This window comes from Pelodiscus sinensis, chromosome 5 (assembly GCF_049634645.1).
Source record: "Pelodiscus sinensis isolate JC-2024 chromosome 5, ASM4963464v1, whole genome shotgun sequence".
Taxonomy (NCBI): domain Eukaryota; kingdom Metazoa; phylum Chordata; order Testudines; family Trionychidae; genus Pelodiscus; species Pelodiscus sinensis.
In genome coordinates, this window is record NC_134715.1 from 56,613,930 (window position 1) to 56,637,145 (window position 23,216).

At 45.5% G+C, this 23,216-nt stretch overlaps 1 protein-coding gene and 1 long non-coding RNA gene across 2 annotated transcripts in view; one reads left to right on the plus strand and one right to left on the minus strand.

The window, feature by feature from the left end:
- Positions 1-19,419, plus strand: part of LOC142829603 (uncharacterized) — a 301,783-nt gene extending 282,364 nt beyond the window's left edge. Inside the window, exons 7-8 of the long non-coding RNA XR_012904172.1 lie at positions 13,782-13,906; positions 19,053-19,419. This is a non-coding gene — a long non-coding RNA (uncharacterized LOC142829603). The remainder of the gene's footprint in view (positions 1-13,781; positions 13,907-19,052) is intronic.
- The window catches only part of DCHS2 (dachsous cadherin-related 2), a 190,054-nt gene that overhangs the window by 5,206 nt on the left and 161,632 nt on the right, over positions 1-23,216 (minus strand). The window contains exons 16-19 of the mRNA XM_025185469.2: positions 22,971-23,122; positions 19,378-19,508; positions 10,441-10,727; positions 8,791-8,929 (exon numbers count right to left, since the gene is read on the minus strand). Of these exons, the coding sequence (XP_025041254.2) occupies positions 8,791-8,929; positions 10,441-10,727; positions 19,378-19,508; positions 22,971-23,122 (709 nt within the window). The remainder of the gene's footprint in view (positions 1-8,790; positions 8,930-10,440; positions 10,728-19,377; positions 19,509-22,970; positions 23,123-23,216) is intronic.

Below are 23,216 nucleotides of genomic sequence, written 5' to 3' on the forward strand. Positions count from 1 at the left end.
TGGGGTGCTGCCGGGTTGGTCCAGTAGCGCCCAGAGTGGCGCTGCGGGACCAACCAGCAGCACCCCAGCTGCTCTGCCACAGGCGTCTGGAGAAAAGCCTAGTCTGCTGCGGAGGGGGCGTACTAGCTGCGCCCCCTCCCCCGCCCCAGCAGACCAGAAAGACGCACCGCAGTCCCGCCACCTGGGTCCTCCGCGGCTTTGCTCCCAGTCTCCCTGGTCTGCCCCAGGCGTCCTGAGGCTTTGCAAAGCCTCAGGGAAGCCGGCAGCGGAGCAGCCCAGACGCGCCTGGGCTGCCTCGCTGCCCGAGCCCCTCCGCGGCTTTGCAAAGCCTCGGGGAAGCCGGCAGTGGAGCAGCCAAGGCGCGCCTGGGCTGCCTCGCTGCCCGAGCCCCCCCGGGGCTTTGCTCCGCGTCTTCCTGGTCTGCAGACCAGGGAGACGCGGAGAAAGCCCCGGAGTATACGGGCGGCAGGACCGCGAGGTCCCGCAGTCCGTGTCCTCCGGGGGAGCCCCGTTCGTAACTGCGGATCCGACATAAGTCGGATCCGCGTAAGTCGGGGACTGCCTGTATATATAAGAAAAAAGAATATTGTTAAGGTTGCAAAGTCAAGGACTGCTTCAATAACTGGGTATACATATTCAGAGTTCAACTGCAAAAGGAAAATGAAAGTTTATAAAATGTAACAATACACTTAAGAATAAACGCTGATTTGGTAAATCTATAAAAGGGAGACAGACAGGCTGACATTAACATTTAACAACAGTGTTAAAATTTTGTCAAAGAATTCAAAGAGATTGTCTAGGCATGACTTCCCTTTACAAAAGCCATGTTGACTTTTCTCCAACAAATCATGTTTGTTTATATTCGTTTTAATTTTGTTCTTTACTATAGTTTCAATCAATAAACCTGGTTTTGAAGTTAGGTTTACTTGCCTCTAGTTTCAAGGATCACCTTTGGATTTTTTTTTAAAATAAAAATTGGCATTACTTTAGCTATTCTCCAGTTATCTGGCACATCTGATTTGAGTGACAGATTACATACCACACAGTCATTCTTCAATTTCATATTTGAAATCCTTCAGAACCTCTGGGTTCCTACCCAGAACTGGACCGGGTGACTTAATACGGTTTAATTTATCAGTTTGTTACCAAACCATCTCTATCAACACCTTTCTCTGGGACAGTTCCTCAGATTTGTCACCTAAAAAGAATGGCACATACAGGGACAAGAGGGATCTTCCTCACATCCTATGCAGAGAAGACAAATGCAAGGAATTCATTTCACTTCTCTGCAACAGCTTTGTCTTCCCTGATTGTTCCTTTAGCCTCCTGATCATCCAATAGCCTCCGCTGATTGTTTGGCAGGCTGGCTTTCTGTTTCTTGATGTATATTTTAAAATGTTTACAGTTTGTTTTTATATCTTTTGTAGGTTGCTCTTCAAATGCTTTTTTGGTCTGCCTAATTATACTTCTATACTTGACTTGCCAGAGTTTATGATCTTTTCTATTTTCCTCTGTCAGGTCTGACTTCCAGTTTTTAAAGGATGCCTTTTTCGCCGTTAAGCACCTCTTTTGACTCTGTTTGGCCATGGGGCAGTTTTTTGTCCTTCTTACTATTTGAGCCTCTATTACAATGTGTAGGGAGGCAGAGGGAACTCCCTTTGAGCCTGAAATGCAGGGACCACTATATTCTCTCTGGTGGGTGTTGCCAGGCCAGAAGCAGAGGGTTGGGAGAGGAAGCATCAGTAGGGCTGGAGCCAGTTATGGAAGCAGCTATCTGTAGCCTGCTGCAGGACTCAGGACCAAACCCTGAATGGTTCAGTGCTGTAACCTGGAGGAGGAGACCAAGAATGGAGAGAAGCTGCTTAGACTGCCATCTGTCACCTACACCAAGGATTCTGAGGCCCCACAGACTATGGAGCCATACCAGTAGATTGTGATAAGAAGTAATCCAGGGTAACCAGACATTAGGCAGGCTGTGCTGTTGTCACATGAGTCGGCATGTTTTGGCAGGAATCCTGCTGCCTCAGTGGTGGGATACCCTGCTAGTGTTAGGGTCCTGGGATGGGACCTGGTAGAGTTGGGTGGGCCTGGGTCTCCCTACCCAGCTATCATCAACCCAACAACTGAGCAGTGGCCTACTCCCTGTAGGTAGGAAAGTCTATGACTTGTTTGCAGTTTGCCCCACCTGAAGGATACAGGCCCCCTAGACTGTGTGCTGTCTTCCCTACTTAACTGATAGTAGCGCCATAAATCCTGTAAGACCTAGGAAGAATTTTACTCTCTGAGGGGGGGACTAATTAATTTTCAGTAGATACTGGTTCAATTTAAGAAATGTGTCCTCTTTTAGAGAAGCTTTCCTTGTCACAAAGTCCACTATACAACTTGTACAGAGATGGCAGAGAAGTGGTTCTGGGAGATTTAGAACCCCAGGTCTGAGGGGAGGTTGGTTGCAAAGACAATATGGCTTAATACTATTTTACGCACAACAGCCTTCAGTAGCCAATCATCTAAATAGGGGTAAACCAAAATAACCTAATTCCTCAGATGAGCTGCTATGAGAGGCAATTTATAATAACTGTAGGCACCGTGAAGAAGCTAAATGGAAGCACTTGATACTTGAAACCGTGTCTTGCTGCCAAGAAAAGAAGGTACTTGCAATGAGTGTGATGAACTGATATATGAAAATGTGTGTCCTTTGGATCCGGAGTAATAAATCAATCCAGGACCATTAGCAAAGGGGATTATGGATGCCAAAGTCAGCATACAGAAAAACAAGACTTACAAATGTGTTAATTCAAGTCCCTTAGATCAAGTATTAGACAAAACCCACTGTTCTTATTCTGCACCAAAAAGTAACAGGAATAAAATCTCTGATCCCTCAAGGTACTTGGAGACTGTTCTTCTCAGAACCAATTTTTCTACTTCTGCAAACAGTGTAGGGTCCCTGTGAATAGGGTCCCTGAAGAGGAAAGGGTAAGGGCAATTGGGGAGCAGTTGTTTTAAGTAGATAGCATAGCCCCCTTTTTACAAATTCTAGGACTTACAGGTCCAATGTAATCATTGATAAAGCATGCTGGGCTAGCTGTCTTTAAAGAAGGGGTACACTGGATTTGAATAACTAGTTCCTGACTCTTGATAGTCTTGTCAAAACTGAACTGTGTGTTTCATAACAAATATACTGACAAAGAAGAGGACTGTTTAGATTTAGACATGGATTAGAAAGGCCTCTTTCTATGCTGACTCTGAAAAACTGCAAATTGCTTGACTTGATGAGATATACAAGAATGAAGACTGGGAATGGGACTCCCTCTGGTACCAGAAAGGAGTAGAGGGCTTCCTCCTAGCAGAGGGAACCAATTCCAGAGAGAGGGCTGTCCATCTTACGTCCTCTAGTTTTCTAGCAATGCGACTTTCAAAAGCAATCCCTTTCAAAAGGGAGATCCTCCAGTTTAAGTCTAATGTCTAGCACTAAAGAGGACGATGAAGCAAAGTCTACTTCCTGATGGACATAGCAGACATCAGTGCTTTGTTATCAGAGGCCAAAGTGTCCAAAGAACCTGGAAGAGGGCTTAACTACATATGACTCTCCGTTAAAATGGCATTTACGAACCCTTCTGGCACCAGGTAAGCCCTATAAAAATGTCATCATCTCCCTCAAACAGAATTGGTAGTGGGCCATGAGCTCCTGATAATTCACCACCCTAATACCAAAGAACAATGAGCAAACACCTTTCTTTCCAGGAGTCAATCTTTTTCCTCTCCCAATCAGCTAGCATGGCTGGCATTGTCCAGATCATGCCCTATTACTGGCAGAAACCACTGCCAATGTGTTAAGTCTATATGAAAGCAGGAAAATCTCAGAGGGGATTTGATTCCGTTTGTCAGTTTTTTTGGAGACAGGTTGTCAAGAAAAGCAGATCACACAGATTTAGCCGGTTGTGGCAAATTATCCAAAATGGGTTGGGATATTCTACTCCTAGAAATAGTACCAAGAATATTAAATGCTAGGTGAGAAGTGTCTTCTACTGACACTATAGGGAGAGTCAGGGTGAATACCATATGATCCACAAAACTGAAGTGTCAGAAGATGAGGAGGCTGAAGTCACAGCCAAGTATTTATGCATTGATAAGTCAGGTTCATAGTCTGTTTCTAAATTCTCTTGGTCAAAAAGAGGAACTCTACACTTCTTTCTTCCTCCTCAGATAGTATTTTAGGCATCACCGTCTGTAGTATTGACATATCTGGAGAAATTAGATCTGTAGAGCTCTGGACTGCCAGTTGCTTAGTAGATGAAACATTACCTTTGCATCCATGTGGAGGATAACTGTAAAAATCCTGGGGTAGCTCACAATAAAGTCATGGGCTCCAGGACTGCCAGTCTCCCCAGCAATGGGGGGTTTGGAAACAGGAGACAGATGAAAGGATGGTACAAAGGAAGACACTGGCTGCTGCTTTATCTCTCTAGCCTTTTCCAAAGAAAGAGTGCACCGGGGATAACCTATTGAGAGGGAGTCATGTAGATATAGCTCTCTGTGGAAGTATCCTATAATGAGAGAGCCTACAGCAGTGGTCTCCAACCTTTTTAAGCATAAGATCACTTTTTGAATTTAAGTGCAATCCAGGATCTCTGAGGCCTTCCCCCTGCTTACTCCATCCTCCCTCCCCCTCCTCATTCACTTTTATCAGGCTGAAGGCAGGGGTTTGAGTGCAGGAGGGGTTTGGGACTGGGGCCGGGGTTCGGAATGCAGGATCCAGCTGGGCACTGCTTACCACAGATGGCTTCTGGGTGTGGTGCAAGGGGCTAAGGCAGGCTCACCTCTACCTACACTGGCCCCGCAACACTCCCAAAAACAGCCAGCAAACTCTCTCCATACCTGCTGCTCTGTGGAGATGGGGTACAGGATGGAGGGAGGGGCACCCTGACATCAGCACCCCCTCCTCTTCTTCCCATGCCCTGCATAGCAAGCAAGGGGCACCCAGGGGTGAGGGGTACCTCCAAGGCAGAGGACAGGAGCAGCATGGCAGTGCTGAGAGGGGCAGATGAAGGGCTAGCACTTGATAGCCTCCCGGCCAAACCTCTCAGGATCACCTGTCAAAGGTTCCAAGATCTACCAGTAGATCCCGATCTACTGGTTGGCGATCACTGGCCTACAGTATTCAAGAGGAAAACCAGCCACCACTTCTGGATTCTTTTTCCTAGCATGAGATGAAAAATATGATCTTGGAACTGGAAACAACATATGTCTGTTTAGAAGCATTGCACTTCACACTTAGATGCAATATATGAACTGGAGTTTAAAGGAGAACTTGGCTTGCAATGATCATAGAGCTCTGCAAAACCAAGGTTGCAGTCAGATCTGACTCAGGAACCAGAGAAGGAATGTTTGATTTGACAGCTGATTTGAAGGTTTGGACAACATGGGATCAGATGATGCACCTCCCTGGCTATTGAAGCTGGAGGTGGAACAATTATCTGCACTGGAATTAAGGCATTCATGGCAGAACTGGACAGATCTAAGAGTTCTGATCCAGAGGAACTGACACTGTTAACAATGGTTGCTCTTACTTCTATGTCTCTTTTTCTTCAGTGCCGCAACAGGTGGAAGCAAAGGTGCCTGACCGACCTTGTTCTGACACATGAATTATATCATTTTCTTGGATCTGAAAGTGGAAGTTAGAACCAACCCTGATTTTGCAGTCATAGAGGTTCTCTGGGGATTGGACAGCTGTGAAAAACAAAGAGGGTTGCTGTACTGTGTCTCAACCTTTCTTCCAGAACTGCTGCATAGTCTGATCTGACCATGTGGCCCTTGATTTGATAACCTCAAGGACTTAACTGAAAGAGCTGCACAAGTTAAGTCTGGGGCACTAATAGGGGCTGCAGTTCCTTGGAATCCTTCAGCCATTTGGAACCCACAAGGACTGTGCCTGGCATCTTAGACCTTGAACTGGAGGTCTGGATGAATCTAGGGGGTCTAGCCTTGAGGGCTTTCTTAAGCAGGAGGAGCTGCAAAAGTGTCTCCCTATTCTTGTCTGTAGTGTTGACGGATTTGGAAGAGTTGGATCCTCTGATAGAAAGATTTGGTAGATCAAATATTCAAAAGGCAAGTGTCTTCCTCTCAGACACTTGAGGCACCGCATATTGTCAGATGACAGGATGTGCTCTTAATACCCAGCTTCTACTGCATCTTTGATTCAGCCATACTCTGAAACTGGGAAGGAAATTCTGAATAAGTACTAAAACAACTTAACACTATATATCTTTGGAAAAAAGAGGCCATCGACCCCAAAGAAACAGGAGAGCTTCACATCCCTCCAGGAAAGGTTGGTGCGGGCACTCTACCCTTATATAGCCTCCCTTTTAGATAACTGGTGACATTGAGGAGAGGAGCAGGGCACACAAGAGCTGACTCTAGCTGACTCTGCTTGAAGAAGGTTCTATGGCAAGGCACTGCAGTACTGCATGAGAATATGCAGAGCCACTTTAAATGCAGCAGGAAAAATAAGTCATATGAATGCACTCAAATTGAATAAATGTCCCCATGCTGCTTTCACAGTACACAATCAGCTCTAATGGCAAATCTCAAAAATCCACTTAAAATATACAGTGGCAACAATTTTTCTAAATAAACAGATATACATAACAAAAAAAGTAGATGCTCATTTCTGAAGAGAATTAGATGCTTCAGAGAGGCCTTTCGTTTTAAATTCTATTTAAAATTACTACATAACACAATCATGTACGATACTAGCTGTTCCAATCGTCATAAATACTACGCTTGAACAGAGCTAAACGGAGGCATGGGCGAGCCAGGCAGCTGCCCAGGGCGCCAACCGTAAGGGGCGCGTGGGGTTCCTTACAGCTGCCATCAGGCGCCACGCGCCCAGCTCCCACAGCGCCGGCTGCCCTTCCCCCCACAGTTGCGGGGCCCTACACGGCCCGGCACACGTGCCAGCAGTGACAGCCGGGTCAGACTGGGCCAGGCTTGCACCGTGCGCCCTAGGGGCAGGCCCTGGGCTGCGCGCCAGTAGTTGTATCCGGGCCACGCATGTACTGTGCACCCCGGGGGTGGGCCTGCGCACCCTAGGGGGGCGGGTCCACTCCCCATGGGTGGGCCCGCGCATGTGCCTGGGGTGCCAGAATACCTCAGGCCGGCCCTGCACTTGAGCAAAACTCTGCACACAAGCCCTATTATAAATTTAAGAGGTTTTGATTAAGCATGAACACCAAATCAGCTGAAACATAATACAAGAGTTAAGTTAGCTTTCATTTTAAATCATGGTAGAGGAACAGTCTACAGGATGCTATGACCAGTAACTTTTTACCTAGTTTGAGCATAAACAAGGGACTTCAGTCTTTAGTACTATCAATTTTTTTAGCTTTTAGCACCACTACAGGCAGTCCCCGGGTTACGTACAAGATAGGGACTGTAGGTTTGTTCTTAAGTTGAATCTGTATGTAAGTCGGAACTGGTGTCAGCCGCTGCTGAAACTGATCAGTTTCAACCGCGGCTGAATCTGGACGCCAGTTCTGACTTACATACAGATTCAACTTAAGAAACCCAGGCGTCCCCAAGTCAGCTGCTGCTGAAACTGATCAGCGGCTGATTCCAGGAAGCCTGGGGCAGAGCAACACTGCCTTGGGCTTCCTGTAGTCAGCCGCTGGTCAGTTTCAGCAGCGGCTGACTTGGGGACGCCTGGGGCAGAGCAGCTGGGGTGCTGCTGGGTTGCTCCAGTAGCGCCGCTCCTCGGCGCTACTGGAGCAACCCAGCAGCACCCCAGCTGCTCTGCCCCAGACGTCCTGATTCAACCGCTGCTGAAACTGACCAGCAGCGGCTGAATCAGGACGCCTGGGGCAGAGCAGCTGGGGTGCTGCCGGGTTGGTCCGGAGCGGCGCTGCAGGACCAACCTGGCAGCCCCGAGCTGCTCTACCCCAGGGGTAGGCAAGAAAAGCCTGGTCTGCTGGGGAGGGAGGGCACTAGCTGCTTCCCCCCCCCCCCCAGCAGACCAGGGAGACGGGGGTGGCGGGACCGCCCAAGTCCTCCACGGCTTTGCTCCGTCTCCCTGGTCTGCTGACCTGGGAGACGCGGAGCAAAGGCGCAGAGCATGCGGGCAGCGGGACAGTCCAGGTGCGCCGCGGCTGTCCCGCTGCGGGCGTGCTCCGCGGCTTTGCTCCCCATCTCCCTGGTCTGCTGGTCGGGAGACGGGGAGCAAAGCCGCGGAGCACGCCCGCAGGGGAACAGTTCAAGCGCGCCCGGGCTGTCCCGCTGCAGGCGTGCTCCAAGGCTTTGCTCCCCGTCTCCCTGCGGACCAGGGAGACTGGGAGCAGCTTTTCTCGCCCCGGAGGACGGGGGCGGCGGACCGTGGTGCATCTGGGCGTCCCGCTGCTCCCGTCCTCCGGGGCGAGAAAAGCCCTGTTCGTAACTGCGGATCTGACATAAGTCGGATCCGCGTAACTCGGGGACTGCCTGTACTTCCATCACCTTTGCTGCATGTATATTCTGGCTGAGGTTCACAGTAGCTAATATACTCCCAGATGCAATCAGTTTCTTAACTCTCAAAAGCAGTCAGTCAATCACCTGATTTTCCTCTCTGCCATGGACAAGGTACACTAAAGGAGTGTTCGCTGTGACTCTTTCAGCCACCCTTTACCTATGGATAAACAGAAGACTGCAGGTACCAAAGACACGTAGAACTGCATGATCACCAATAGCATTTAGAAATGGACTATGCATTTTCATTCTAAATTATATGACCTTACTTCATAATAAACTGTACAACAGACTTACCATTTTTGTGATCAATTGAAAAACCCTCATAAGATGACAGGATTGTATAAGAAACCATTCCATTATGTTCTGAATCTCTGTCTGTAGCAGAGACAGTCAGGACAGAAGTACCAACAGGAATAAGCTCAGACACAGTCACCTGAAGTGTAACCAAAAGAAAATGATTGATAAGAGTAAGATAAAAAAATCTTGGACATAGCAAGTTACATTTTTGTTGATTTGATTACAGAAAACAAATACAGTTCTGAGGTTTGGGAAAAGTTTCACATGCTGAATTTCATAAATTCAGCAAACTTAACAGGACTGAGATACTAAAACAATACATACAACCAGTCCAAGATTCGGAGTGAACTATATTTTTTAATGAAATTATCCAGTTCAGATTTCATTCCAACCATTATTTCAGCCAAAATAGTTCAGTGAGCTAGAGTATAATTTTTTTCACTGCAATGAAACACTAATGGAAGCAAGGCTTCCTAAAAAATTACAGTTCAATTTAGTTTCCCTCCTGTGCTTCTGTGGACATATTGTTTTTAAGTACATGGAATAGAATTTTGAATTATTCAATTAACTACATATTGTCCCGTTCCCTTAAAAAATGTTATGGGCTCTAAAAAATCGATAGATATATTTTTGTTTTTGCAAACTGCTTGCTTTCTTCACAGAATTTTGGAAAATAAGGAAGCATTTTCCTCTTTCCTGTATTTCCATTATTTGAAGTCCAGATGCACTATTTTTATGATCAAAATGTCTCTGCACTTTTTCATTCAAATTTCCCATATTAATATGATATAGCAGCTCTCTCTCATATTGTCAGATGTTAGACATCTTTAGATAAAATCACTTTAATACAAGCATTATATGCAGGTAAATCAATATGCAAAATGAACATTAAAACCTGAAAATACAAGGGGTAAAAATTTCAGTGCAATGAATAGGTAATGAGATATGCTTGTATACTTTTAGTGCAATGGAGGTGTGTAATTTTACTGCTCAAGGAACATGTCAAAAATTACAATCTTTGGGCCAGAAATTCAGTTGGTTTATATTGGGGTAGACAAACAATGGTTATTTCTTTCAGTTAAAAATATTGTTTATTGCTTAGTGCTTGCCTAAACCATTCTTCAAACATGGAAGATAAAAGTGAAATAGGGAGGGCTTAAGTGACTGGAACAGAGAAATTGCTCTCTCAAGATCCCTGTTCATATCCAGCACAAGAGAGTATTAACCAACAGTTAATACTAGTTGCTAGCTGCTCGATGGCCTATATGAACAGAATGTGGTGGTCTCAATCAAATTTGTTGTGGGTAGATATTTACACCATAAAAAGAATTAGTACTAACTCCCACTTTTCTGGATAGTCTCAGCAATGACTCTAGAGAATGAAAAAACTTAAAAAAACAATGAATAGTCTAGCAGCAAAGTTTTTCCAGTTACAGACTAACTCGGCTACCCGTCTGAAGCTCTAGAGAATGAATAAGCATGGAAACTTAACTAGCCCCTCTAGGTCAGATAGAGGTATAATGGAAGCACTGCCCAGGCTGATGCTATAATGGTTGGTAGATAAATAGAGAATCTCCCTCTCCTAAGTAATTATATACCTTTCAAGGGCATGTGTATATATGGTGTCTCTATTTGCCACGATCTTACCTGATATGAATACTGAGTAAATACTGGTGGGTTGTCATTGACATCCAAAATATGGATAGTGAGCGCTGCTTCTGTTTGATGCACAGAATCTGAAACTCGAATCCACAACTCATACTGAGCAGTTTCTTCAAAATCTAATGCGTCCACCACTATGATCACTCCAGTGTGTTGATTAATAGCAAATTTCATTCCTGGATTACCACTGTCTGTAAAGCTGTAGAGAAGAGCTGGACTTAAATCCACATCATTTGCAGAAACCTGAGTCACTATGAAACCAGGTGGGGCATCTGAAACAGTGATGTTCAAATAAATCTAATTAGTTGAAGTACATATATGATAGAGTTTGTGTATAGTGTAAATTTGAATGCATAATATATTACAGTATTTTTGGCATATTTTGATGGTATATCTTAAAATAAGATATATACTATATCTGTTGGCATGCTATATAAAACAAGTATCAGAAGGTGTCATAATCCTACTTCATTCCTCAAATATCTGAACTCTAACTTGTATTTTATTTTTGACTTTCAGCCCTATTGTACCCCATAAAGACTTGAAGGGGAACAGGAAATTCTATAATTTTCTACATGGCACTTCCTATGAAATGCTTAAATAGGTTATACTAACTGACAGAAAGGAAAGCCTGAGGCCAAGTCTACATTCAACATTTAAGGGCATGTCAACAATTGCCATTTAAAGCAGAAAAAGTCCTCTTTTTTTGTGCAAAATCTGTGGGAGCATCTGCACTTGCCAATGACTTTTTGCAGTGAAACCCTGACATTTCACTGCAAAAAGAAATGCACCTCCACAAGAGGCGTACAGTTCTTACTAGTGATGCTTTCGCAGTGACGTGCAAGCGAAGACATGTTCTTGCTTTTTAGAGCTTTTAGCTTCCAGATGATATGCCACAGTGCTTAGATCACCACTCTGACCAGCTCTTCTGCTGCTCTGAAGCCAGGTAAACAGATGTCTGCCCCTTCCCTTGTAAAGCACCAGGCCCTTTGAAACTCCCCTTCTTATTTTCTTGGCAAATGCTCAACTATCTTACCAGGTGACAATGGCTTAACCCCTGGTTGTTGAGCTACTGCAGTGGATCAGGGTTTGAAGAGAGGGGACTGGGCAGGGCTGATCAACCCCCTTCCCCGCCAGACTTATTGTCAGAATGGAGAGTGCTGCACTGTGGGACTGCTGCTTAAGTGGTCCATGGTCACTGCTCTCATCAGCAATGGAAGTGCTGCGAATGTAAGCACTCTCTGATGTCTGTGGAAGTAAGACTGCACAAACCAGTGTGTTTTTTTTCACTGGTTAACTGGCAGCAAAAAAATTCTGCAAGTGTAGTTGATCCAGCTGTGTCATTTAGGGTGTGAAAAATCCACATCCTTGAGCATCATAGTTAAGCTGACCTAACCTTCAGAGTAGACAATGCGAGATTGATGGAAGAATTCTTCTATTGACCAAATTAACCACTTCTGAAGGAGGCTTGCTCTGGGGCTGCACTGTGAGCTCATCCCCAGAGCAAGACCCCTACCCTACACTTGCCAGCTCTAGCCCTGGGGAAGCTGGTGACCCACCTGTCTACCTTCAGCTGATGCCAGCTCCAGCTGTGGGGAAGCTGATTATGGCTGTCTGGCTGCTCCAGGGCTGTACCATGGCCCGGCTCCAACTCCGGCACATGGCAATAGTGATCTGTGTGGCAGCTGCCCAGCTGCTCCTGCCCTAACTGCAGCTCCAGCCCTAGGAAAGCTGGTGGTGGTTACCTGGCTGTTCCTGGGGCAGGTGGCTTGCCCTGGGGCTGACTGACAGGAGAACCCCATCTTTCACTATAGTGAATATCTACACTGTAGTACTATAGAGGCCCAGCTGTACAATACAGGATTTCAAGCATGGCAACTTTTGTAAGAATATATGGGCACAGCATATGTATCCCTTCGTTTTTGTGAAATAAGGACATGCAATTCTCCAGCTCTCCTCGATGAGATAATGAACAGCAAGAGCTGGTACAAGATCCTGAGGACCCAAGGTGCCCTTTGGGAAATGAAGACTAGATAGTTTAAGGCCAAATTCACATATACACATATAAGTTACCTAATTTTCACCCATATAAAAATACAATGCCATGGTGGAGTCTGTCAACAGGAGGTATGGATGCACGGCACTACTGAAAATCAAGCTACTTGTTTAGATGTATAAATATGGATTACAGTGCCCGATATGACATAAATTTGAACAGTTTCGCCTAAGTGGTCCACGGTCACACAATAAATCAGATGCTGAGCTGGAATTACAACTCAAGATGTTGAGATTCCAGTCTCCACGCTCATCTAACAAGGCCATGCTACTGAATCTTTCTAAAAAAAGGTGTCTCAGTATAGAAAAATGTTTCCTTCAAAATAATAAAATTCCGAAGATTTTTCTCAGTGTTGGCTTTAACAGTATTTTTTTCTATTTAAAAAAGATAAATTTAAGACATCTGTAGAATCTGAGCCTGAAGTCCACAGAGAGAATACCACAGCTGTATTTTTTTAACAGTTTATGTATTTTGGCACCAAACTGTTTCTAAATATAATGTCCAAAGATTAAGAATCGTTCCTTTGAAAACAAAAGCAGACCATATTTGATTCAATATTTCTGAGTTAATATTGCCATGAGTTTTTGAGATTTCTTCCACTATAAGAGGACTCACCCTGTGCAGTAACGACGTTTCTTTGAGGTATATGTCCCCGTGGGTGCTCCACTTAAGGTGTCCGGCTCGTCCCGGCGCCACAGGTTGGAGAGCCGTCAGCCATGGTCCAGCTGGACCATGCATGTGTGGGACGCGTGCTGCTCGCACTGATTGTTAGCTTGTGCTGAGTCTGGCTTCCCGCCAGTTCCTCCAAACTGGATCACTCCTGAAAGACATAAGGAGAAACTCCAAAGAGGGGAGGAGGGCGGGTTGTGGAGCACCCACGAGGACATACACCTCGAATAAATGTCATTACTGCACAGGGTGAGTAACTTCCTCCTCTTCTTCGGTGGTGTCCCCGTGGGTGCTTCACTTGAGGTGAGTACAGAGCAGTAGCCTCATCTGCGGAGGCGGAATCGGAGTTAAGATCTGTCTGCTGTGGACAACACCGCAGAGGCCAGTGCTGATTCTTGAGCAATTGTGTTGATGGCATAGTGCTTAGCAAAAGTCATGTCCGAAGACCATGTCGCCATATGGCAAATGTCTTGGATTGAGACTCCTTTGAGAAAAGCTAGAGAAGTGGACATTGCTCTAGTAGAATGAGCCATAATAGGCGTTGATATGGAATTGTTCCATAAAGTATAGCAAGCGGTAATACATTTCATGATTAATTTAGATATCCACTGCAAAGACAACGGTTGGCCCACGGATTTTCTGTCAGAGCACAGGAAAAGCCGCTGGGATCATCGAAAAGGGCGAGTCCGATCCAGATAAAAAGCGAGCAGCCTGCGGATGTATAAGGTATGCAGACGGGCTTTGTGAGTCATTGCATGTGGTTTGGGATAAAAAATTGAGAGTATTATTGGTTTACTAATATGAAATTCTGAATTCACCTTCGGCAGAAATTTTGGGTGAGCGCATAGTATTACCCCTTGGATGGTGAACAGGGTGTATGGAGGAGCGGCCAAAAGAGGTGCCAATTCTCCAACTCGTCTGGCCGATGTTATGGCTAGAAGGAATATCACCTTCATGGTGAGAGTCTGAATGTCACATGTGGCTAGAGACTCAAAGGGTGGAAATGTAGGAGTATCCAAAACAAACTCAAGATCCCAAGGTGTAGGTGCTTTCCTGTGCAGAGGGTGTAAGTTCATTAATCCCTTCAGGAAACGTTTAGTCATCGGGTGAGACATAATTGAAAAGCCTTCAATTAACTGTCTAAATGCAGAAAACGCCGAAAGATGGACTTTAATAGATGAAAGACCCAGTTTAGAGAGGTGCAGATGGAGGGCATAGTCCAGAATGCAGTGAATTGGCGTGGACATCGCATCAAACCCATTGGCTACACACCGGGAATGAAACCGATGCCACTTACAAAGTTAAGTCTTTCGTGTGGAGTCACGTCTGATATGAAGTAATATATGCTTCACCTCTTGTGAACAAAGTGCTTCTGTGCTATGGAACCAGCTAGGAGCCATGCCGTGAGGTGCATCTGGTCGATTTGCAGTTGTGGCATGAACATCCCTGGATGCATGAACAGATACGGTCGTTTGGGTAACGGATATGGTGGTCGGTGAGACACCATAGGAGGAGGAGCCAGGTCTGTCTGGGCCAGAAGGGGGCTATTAGTATCACCATCGCCCTGTTGTCGATTATCTTCTCCAGCACTCTTGGGAGAAATGGAACAGGAGGGAAAGTGTAGAGAAGACAGTGATGAGTTCAGCTGATCAGGAATGCATCCCCCAGAGATTTGGGGCCCAGACTGGCTCTGGAACAGTATCTGGGATATTTGGTGTTGTGATGTGTGGCAAACAAGTCTATCCTGGGGTGTGTCTAGCGTTGGAATATAGAAAGGACCACTTTATGATTGAATTCCCACTTGTGTTGAGGAAACAAGTGTCTGCTCAAGGCATCTGCAATGGAATGTCTTTGCCAGGTAGGTATGTTGCTATGAGAATGATCTTGTGATTGATACACCAATTCCATAACTTCGTGGCTTCTGCATACAGGGATCTTGATTAGGCCCCTCCTTGTCGGTTGATGTAGTACACTATGGTGGTGTTGTCGGAGAAGACCTGAACTGTCTGATCACAAATCCTGGGAAGGAATGTCTTGCATGCATTGAACACCGTCCTGAGTTCCAAAAGATTGATGTGCTGCAGGGCCTCCTGAGCATTCCACTGGCCTTGAGCGAATTCACCCTCGCAGTGGGCTCCCCAGCCTAGGAGAGAGGCGTCCTAAGTAACTCGGACAGTGGGATGCAAATGGTGGAAAGGAACCCCGGAGAGCGTGTTGGTTGGAGAATTCCACCATGCAAGGGATTGTTTCATGGCAGTGTTACTAGCCTGTGAATGTCGCAATTGCCCGGACAATATATGGATGGCAGCCAATGTTGCAGACACGTGAGGTGTAGTCTGGCGTGCTGTACTATGTATCTTGTCACCGCCATGTCCCAAGAGTTAGAGGCAAGTAAGTATTGACACTCTTGGGCTGAGGGACAGTGCCTGTGTGAGGTTTTGAATTCTGTGAAACCTTTCTGTAAGAAAATATGCCTTGGCTGTCGTAGAATCTAATTGTGTCCCAATGAACACAAGGGATTTTTGTGGTATGAGCAAAGACTTCGGAACGTTCAATACAAGGCCCACATCAGTGAATAAGTCTTGTGTGATCTGAGTGGCCGACAGTGTGCTTTCAATGAGCCTTGACCAGTCAATTGTCCAGGTACGGGAAGATCATGATGCCTTGATGATGATGGTATGCTGCCACCACCGCAAGGGTCTTTGAGAACACTCTGGGTACGGAGGAGAGGCCAAACGGAAGAACTTTGTACTGAAAGTGCTGCGTGCCTATGACGAACCTCAGAAAACATCTGTGTGCTGGATGTATTGTCACGTGGAAATACACATCTTGCAGATGGAGGGACGTGAACCAATTGCCTTTGTTCAGAGCTGGAAATATAGAAGTTAGTGTTACCATCCTGAATTTCTACTTCCTGAGCTACCGATTGAGATTGCGAATATCCAGGATCAGTCTCCATCCTCCTGATTTCTTCTCGGTGAGAAAATAGCAGGAGTAGAATCCCTTGCTCCAAAATTGATCACGTACTGCCTCCACCGCTCCAATCTCTATGAGATGGAGAACCTCCTGCATTAGGAGATTCTCGAGATGGGTCCCTGAAAAGGGACGGGGTTGGAGGGGTTGTGGGGGGACAGGAAAGAAAAGGGATGGAGTATCCTGATGTTACTATCTCCCGGACCCAGCAGTCTGTGGTATGGTCTCTGTGCTAGTATAGTCTCAGTTGGTGATGGAATAACTTCTGTGTTTTCGGGTCGTACGTTAAAGGAATGGTCCTCAGTCCCTCGATCGGACCATCAAACTTGCTGTCTTTTGTTTTGGGAATTAGGGTTTCGTCCGGTTTGCGGTCTTCACTTCTGTTGACATGGTCTGGGGGGGGGGGGCGTGTTGTGGGTGGTCCTGTTGTCGGAACCTGGGTGCCCCATACGAGAAGCATCTGTCTGAAGTAGGGTGTATGTCGTTTGCAATGATATGGAGGTGTATACATCCCTAATGTTTTCAGGGTAGTTCTAGAATCTTTGCCCGAGTGCAGAACTTGGTCCGTTTTCTCTGCAAATAGACTCTGTCAAAAGGCAGGTCTTCTACCTTAGATTGTAAATCCTTAGGCATGGATGCCATTTATAGCCACGAAGACCGCCTCATAACAACTGATGTCACTGTGGCCTGTGCCGCTGCATCGGCAATATCCAGGGAAATTTGCAAGGCCATTGTTGAGGCCGTATAGCCTTCCTGGATAACTGATTTTAAGAGATGCTGTTTCTCGTCAGGCAAGTTCTCTAAAACTGCTACCATCTTCGAATAATTATTGAAGCTATGGTTAGACAGATGCGCCATTCTCAGTATAAGCGTGGCTGAAGAATAAACTTTCCATCCGAAAAGATCTAAGCGTTTAAGATTCTTTATCCACTGCAGCATTCCTATATTGTGGTATCTTCGATTTTTGCTGGGCTGCGTCCATGACTAACGAGTTCAGCTGAGGATGCATGAAGAGAAATTCCATCCCCTTTGGGGGGAATGAAATATTTCTTGTCCATCCACTTATGAGTGGGCTGAGCGGACGCTGGTGCCTGCCATATGTCATCGGCAATTTCTAGGATTGCTCCATCAAAGGGTTATGCCATTTTGTATTTTTGGGATTTTTGAAAATTCTTCAACAGCTTATGTTGTTTCTGTTGGACCTCTGGCTACATGTGATGCTGCCACTCTTTTAAAGAGGTCTTGAAACTGACACGAGTCATCTACTGGAGAAGTATCTCCAGGAACACCGCATCATCTGGAGAGGAAGAAGCAACAGAATGGTCCAGTAGGGATTGTTCCTGCTGTTGCTGTTCTGGTGTCACTAGGTGTGCTGGCTCTAAGTGTACCTGAGGGCGAGGCACATTTCCAGCTGATGTCGAGGGTCGAGTGGAAGCAGCTGGTGGCATAGGGACTCTGGAGCTGTTGTGGGAATGATACCAATAGCGTTGTGGAGATTGGGAAGAAGAACGTCCAGAAGAGTGCGGTCGCTCATTATGATAGTCGCTATGGTGACAGTGATGATCACAATGATAATGAGACGATGAATATGCAGGTGAGTATCGTCTTCTGTACTTGTGACGATATCGAGGTGAAGATGAGCACGTTGGTGACCTAGGTGAACGAGATCTGCGTCTGGTGTACGAAGGTGATCGAGAACGTCTGCAGTAGCGACATGGCAATGGTGAGTATCGTTGGTATCGTCTTCTCGAGATATTAACAGCACAAGTCTCATGCCTATGTGGCTCAGAGAAGGCAGAAGAAGGTGATCTGTGTGAATAGGGAGCTAATTGCTCAGGGCTTGGTGAAAACTGAAACCCTGTGCCTGCTGAATGGTCAGCTCCCGCATGCAGCACTAATTGATGTGAGCTGTGGGGGGAGCCCTGTTGATGTGGTGCCGGTGAATAACCTGGGAGCTGGCATGGTGCAGCCCTGGGGGCTGAGACACTAGCGCTCCAGCGCTTATCAATTTCATGCGCTGAAGCCGGCGCTGGTGAAGAGCTTGCTGACAAGGAGCTCAGCGCCGGTGATAGTGCCGGAGTGAAGGGGCACTGAGCCTGCCCTGAAGCAGTCGGTGCTGTGCTCAGTGCCGCAGCAGCCGCACCAAGGTGACCGGTGCCGTAGTCTCCCGTGCCCGGATCGATGGTGCCGCACTAGCCAGCACGTAAGCCGATGGAGCCGGCATGGTCTTAGACGGTGCCGCAACAGCCGGCACAGAGGCGCTCGAAGACGACATTGGGAGCGTCGGTGCTGCTGCTGCTGCTGCTGGTGCCGATGTCGGGACTGCTTGGGCTGTGGTACCCACCGCCGCGGGTGTGTGAAGGTGCCGGACGATCTGTGCTGATTCAGATCTCGGAGGCACCGTCGTTGCTTAGTCCACCCCTCTGCTAGAGGTGGGCCTGGGCTCGGAAATACTGCGCTCTCTGCATGCCGCTGTCCCTGATGACGGTGCCTGGACGATTTCTGGTCCCTGCTCTTAGATGACACGGTCGGGGTTTTTCAGGGTCGCCAGATTAATTTGCTGTGATTGCCCGTCCTGCGGCTGAAGAGCCTTGCTGTAGAGAAGCAGTTTCAGCCACATATTGCGGTCCTGCCTGGCTCTACTAGTCAGTTTTTGGCAGTGTGGGCATTTGTGGGGTACATGCCTCTCGCCCAGGCATTTGACACAGAGTGAGTGCCCATCAGAAGCTGGCATGGCGTCATGGCACTCAGAGCACTTCTTGAAGCCGGAGGAAGCCGGCATTTTGAAACTGACGAAAAGCAGTTTGTTTTTTTTAAACAGAGAAATATTCAGAGAACTGTAATTAACTAACTAACTAAATACCTAATTACTAATGGCTGACTGACTGACTATTTACAGAGATACAGAGATCTTGGTTAACAGTTGAAGAGAAGGGAGTTGCTCCACCTGCAACCATTGAACGGTAAGGAGGAACTGGAGGGAAGCTGGACTCAGCGCAAGCTAACAATCAGCGCGAGCAGCACACACCCCACACATGCGCAGTCCAGCTGGATCACGACTGACGACTCTCCGACCTGCAGCGCCGGGACGAGCCCAACACTTCAAGTGGAGCACCCACGGGGACACCACCGAAGAACATTTTGATTAAAAAAAAAAATCAATGAAAGGTAGTATTGTTGTCTGATATTGATTCAGTAACACTTTTCTGCACCTCCACACTTACTTTCATAGACCTCCACTTTGCCTTGTGGTTGGATAGTTGGGGTGTTGTCATTAATGTCAACTACCTGTATCGTTAGTATGCTTGTAGTAGAAAAGCTGGGGGTTCCTCTATCAGCAGCTTGTACAACCAACCTGGTATTAAAAGAAAGTTACACTTGTCTCACACAGCCAGAAATCATAGAATTATTCAACAGTGATTTCAAATGTATAAAACAAAAATGAAAAATGATGAGATTAGCTACTATGTCTTACCTTTTTTTCCCACATCATCTACATTACATTTTTTCACATCATCTATATTACATTTTAATTTCCTGTATAAAAATGAGTGACTGGAATTTTATTTTCTGACAGGCTGAAAAATAAAGTCCAAAAGATCCTGGGTGAAAGACAAACTGAACCCAAAGAAACATTAACAACTGTTGTAGGACTAGCTAGACTATATGCTCTTCCTTCATAATAAAAAACTCTGAGGCTACGTCCACACTGGAATGATTTTCCGAAAATGCTTTTAACGGAAAAGTTTTCCGTTAAAAGCACTTTCAGAAAAGCACGTCTAGATTGGCAGGATGCTTTTCCGCAAAAGCACTTTTTGTGGACAAGCGTCCATGGCAATCTAGACATGGTTTTCCGCAAAAAAGCCCCGATTGCCATTTTTGCAATCGGGGCCTTTTTTCAGAAAACAGTACTGTGCTGTTTACACTGGCCGATTTGCGCAAGAGGGCTTTTGCCCGAACGGGAGCAGCACAGTATTTCCGCAAGAACACTGACAATCTTATATGAGATCGTCAGTGTTCTTGCGGAAATTCAAAAGGCCAGTGTAGACAGCTGGCAAGTTTTTCCACAAAAGCAGATGATTTTGCGGAAAAACTTGCCAGTCTAGACACAGCCTGAGTGAAATCCTACCGCCATTTAAGTCAGTGACAAATTTCCGATTGATTTCAACAAGGACAGGATTTCACCATTAGCATAAAAAAGAAGCATCTACCTTTTAAGTCTTTGTTAAATATCTGCACAGGGAATGGCTGTGGATTATTATAATGTCATTTTCATTTCCTTTCATGGACAGTACCACGAACAAAGCAATGATCCAATTAAAGAAAAAACCATAAGAAATTTGCTCTTGATATTGTGTAGCTTAGAAGTTTAATTCTGAGAAACAATCAAGAACAAATTGCATATTAGAAGCAAAGATGGATCAAAAAAATTTCCCAGAAAGGGAATTTAGAGTTGAATCTAATTCAGCTCCATGTATTCTTCAATAAGGTGCACAAAAAGTATATACACTGCAGGGATTAGCAGTGTGAAATGTTTTATATTGTATAAACATTTAAATGGCAAGCAGCACTTTCTCTCCCTTCCTTGTAGAATTTAAAGAGTTAATCTGCTCCTTAATCTTAGTAGGGGGCTGTGCCCCCTGCTCACTGCACTAGCCAACCCCACATTCATGTGGGGTAGGCAAAGGAAAGAGCAGACAGGCTGGTGTGGCAGTTCACTGAAGCAGCTTGGGGGTGCTCTGGCAGCCATGGTAAGTGCAGCCACTGAGGAGGCGAGACTCCATGGGGGCAGCCGGCCTCAGGTCAGTTGCACACCATGCTCTGGCTCCTCAAAATCCTGGTAGTGGGGGAGCCCCCAAGGGTCAGCTGCTGGTATATAAGCCTCTGTAGGAGCTCCGCTCCTAGTGCCTGTCCCTGGGCTGCTGTCCCAAGCACAGCACTCTCTCCCTGGGCTGTCACGGCTGTGATGTGGGATCTGCTGTCTACTGTGCCCCATGTCTTGACATTAAAAGCCCTTTAGGGTGGGGATAGCGGAAAGGGAGTAGAAGCCTGGTTTAAAATAGCAATTCTGAGTGGTGAGGAGAAGCAGTGAGGTTGGGCTTGAGGGCGGAAAGAGGGAGGACGCAGAGAGATGTGATGGAGAGAAGTATTTTCTGATGAAAGTGACAAATAGCAACTTTTGTAATATTCACATGATAATACTGAACATTAGAGCTGTAATTCAAGCTGTGGATTCTTGGGGATTCATTCCCAATTGTGAACCACGCATGCTATATTCTGAATTTGCTTGCTGTTTATGACACCAGCAGAACACAAAACTTGAATTACAGACTTCTAGTCATTTGGTATTGTCAATGTACACATGGAAATGTTTTACTAAAAATAATAATTTTCTAAAGTATCAGTGGAAAAAAATCTCACAAAATCATCCCAAAACATTAAAAGGAAAGTTCTGTCAACACTTTTATGATAACCCCCTATTTTAAAGTGCTTAAAAATTCTGGGGATGAAAATGTCTGATTTAGCTGAAATAAGTAACTCTTTTCATATTTTGAAAAAAACCACCAATTGAATCATTTTGAAAATAGACAGAAAACTTATTGGAACAGTTTCTGTTGCTCTTCTAAAAACACAAGAAAGGTAATATTGGGTCCAAAGGTCCATCTAGCCCAGTATCATGTCTTTCAAAGGCAGCCAATGTCAGATGCCCGAAAGGGAATGAACAGAATGTCCATTCCTGTCACTCATTCCCAGCTTCTGGCAAAGAGAGGCCAGAGACACCATTCCTGCTCATCCTGGCTAATAGTCATTGATGAACCTAACCTCCATGAATTTATCTCTGTTTTGAACCTGTGTATATTCTTGGACTTCACAGCATCCTCTGGGAAGGAGTTCTATAGTTTGACTATTTGCTGTGAAGAAATACTTCCTTTTGCTTGTTTTACACCTGCTACTGATTAATTAAGGATGCTAAGAGGCAGGTAATTGACTAAGGCACTGTGTCCCAGCTTCTGCCAGTCCAGGAGCCACCACCACTGCGGCTCTGCAGTTTAAATGCAGTAGGAGCCGAGTGTGCAGGCAGCCCAACTCCTACTACATTTAAACTGCAAGAGTTTAAGGTGGGGTGGGTCAGAGCCAGGACTGCTGTGGCTCTGCATTTTAAATGCAGTAAGAGCAGGGGACTGGCAGTTAGGAAGTTTTTCCTAATGTCCAACCTAAACTCCGTGGCTGTAATTTAATTCCATTGTTTCTTGTCCTATCCTCACAGTTTAAAGGAGAATAATGTTTCACCCTCCTCTTTGTAACAACCTTTTAGATACTTGAAAACTGTTATGTCCCTTTCCTCAGTCTTCTCATTTCCAGACCAAACAAACCTAATTTTTTCAATCTTCCCTCATAGTCATGTTTTCTATACTTTTAATAATTTTTGTTGCTTTTCTTTAATTTGTGCACATCTTTTTGGAAATGTGGTGCCCAGAACAGGACACAGTTGAGGCCCAATTAGTGTGGAGTGAAGTAGAGCAGAAGAATTACTTCTGATGTCTTGAGAATTGACTAAATTGATTGCTGATGGTACCTTATTGACCCTGGTACCGTACCAGGTTGCGAAGAGTAAGGGAAGTCGTCGACCTCCTACAGAAATTTGCCTTAAGCTATGCTGACTCCAGCTATGCTATTCCCATAGCTGGAGTTGTATCATTCTCTTTCACTTTCTCAAGTAGAGTAGACCTGGTCTGAGACAGACGGCATGAACATATCAACTTGAGTTAAACACAATTAGCAACAATATATATTTTATGCAGACACTATGCACAACCTGTATGATGAAACGTCTTCACGATTCAGGATTGCATTAGTTGCTATAATCCCCCATGTTGAATCAATCAGGAATGCCTTGTTTTCATTACCAGATAAAATTGAATACTCAATTTCTCCATTTAGCCCACTGTCAAGGTCGGTGGCAAAAATCTGGGAAGAAAATCCATGCTTAATCTGAGATATCAAGCTGTATTTTCAAAAAGCAAAGTGTTATATCACATATATCTATTTCTGCTAGTTGGCT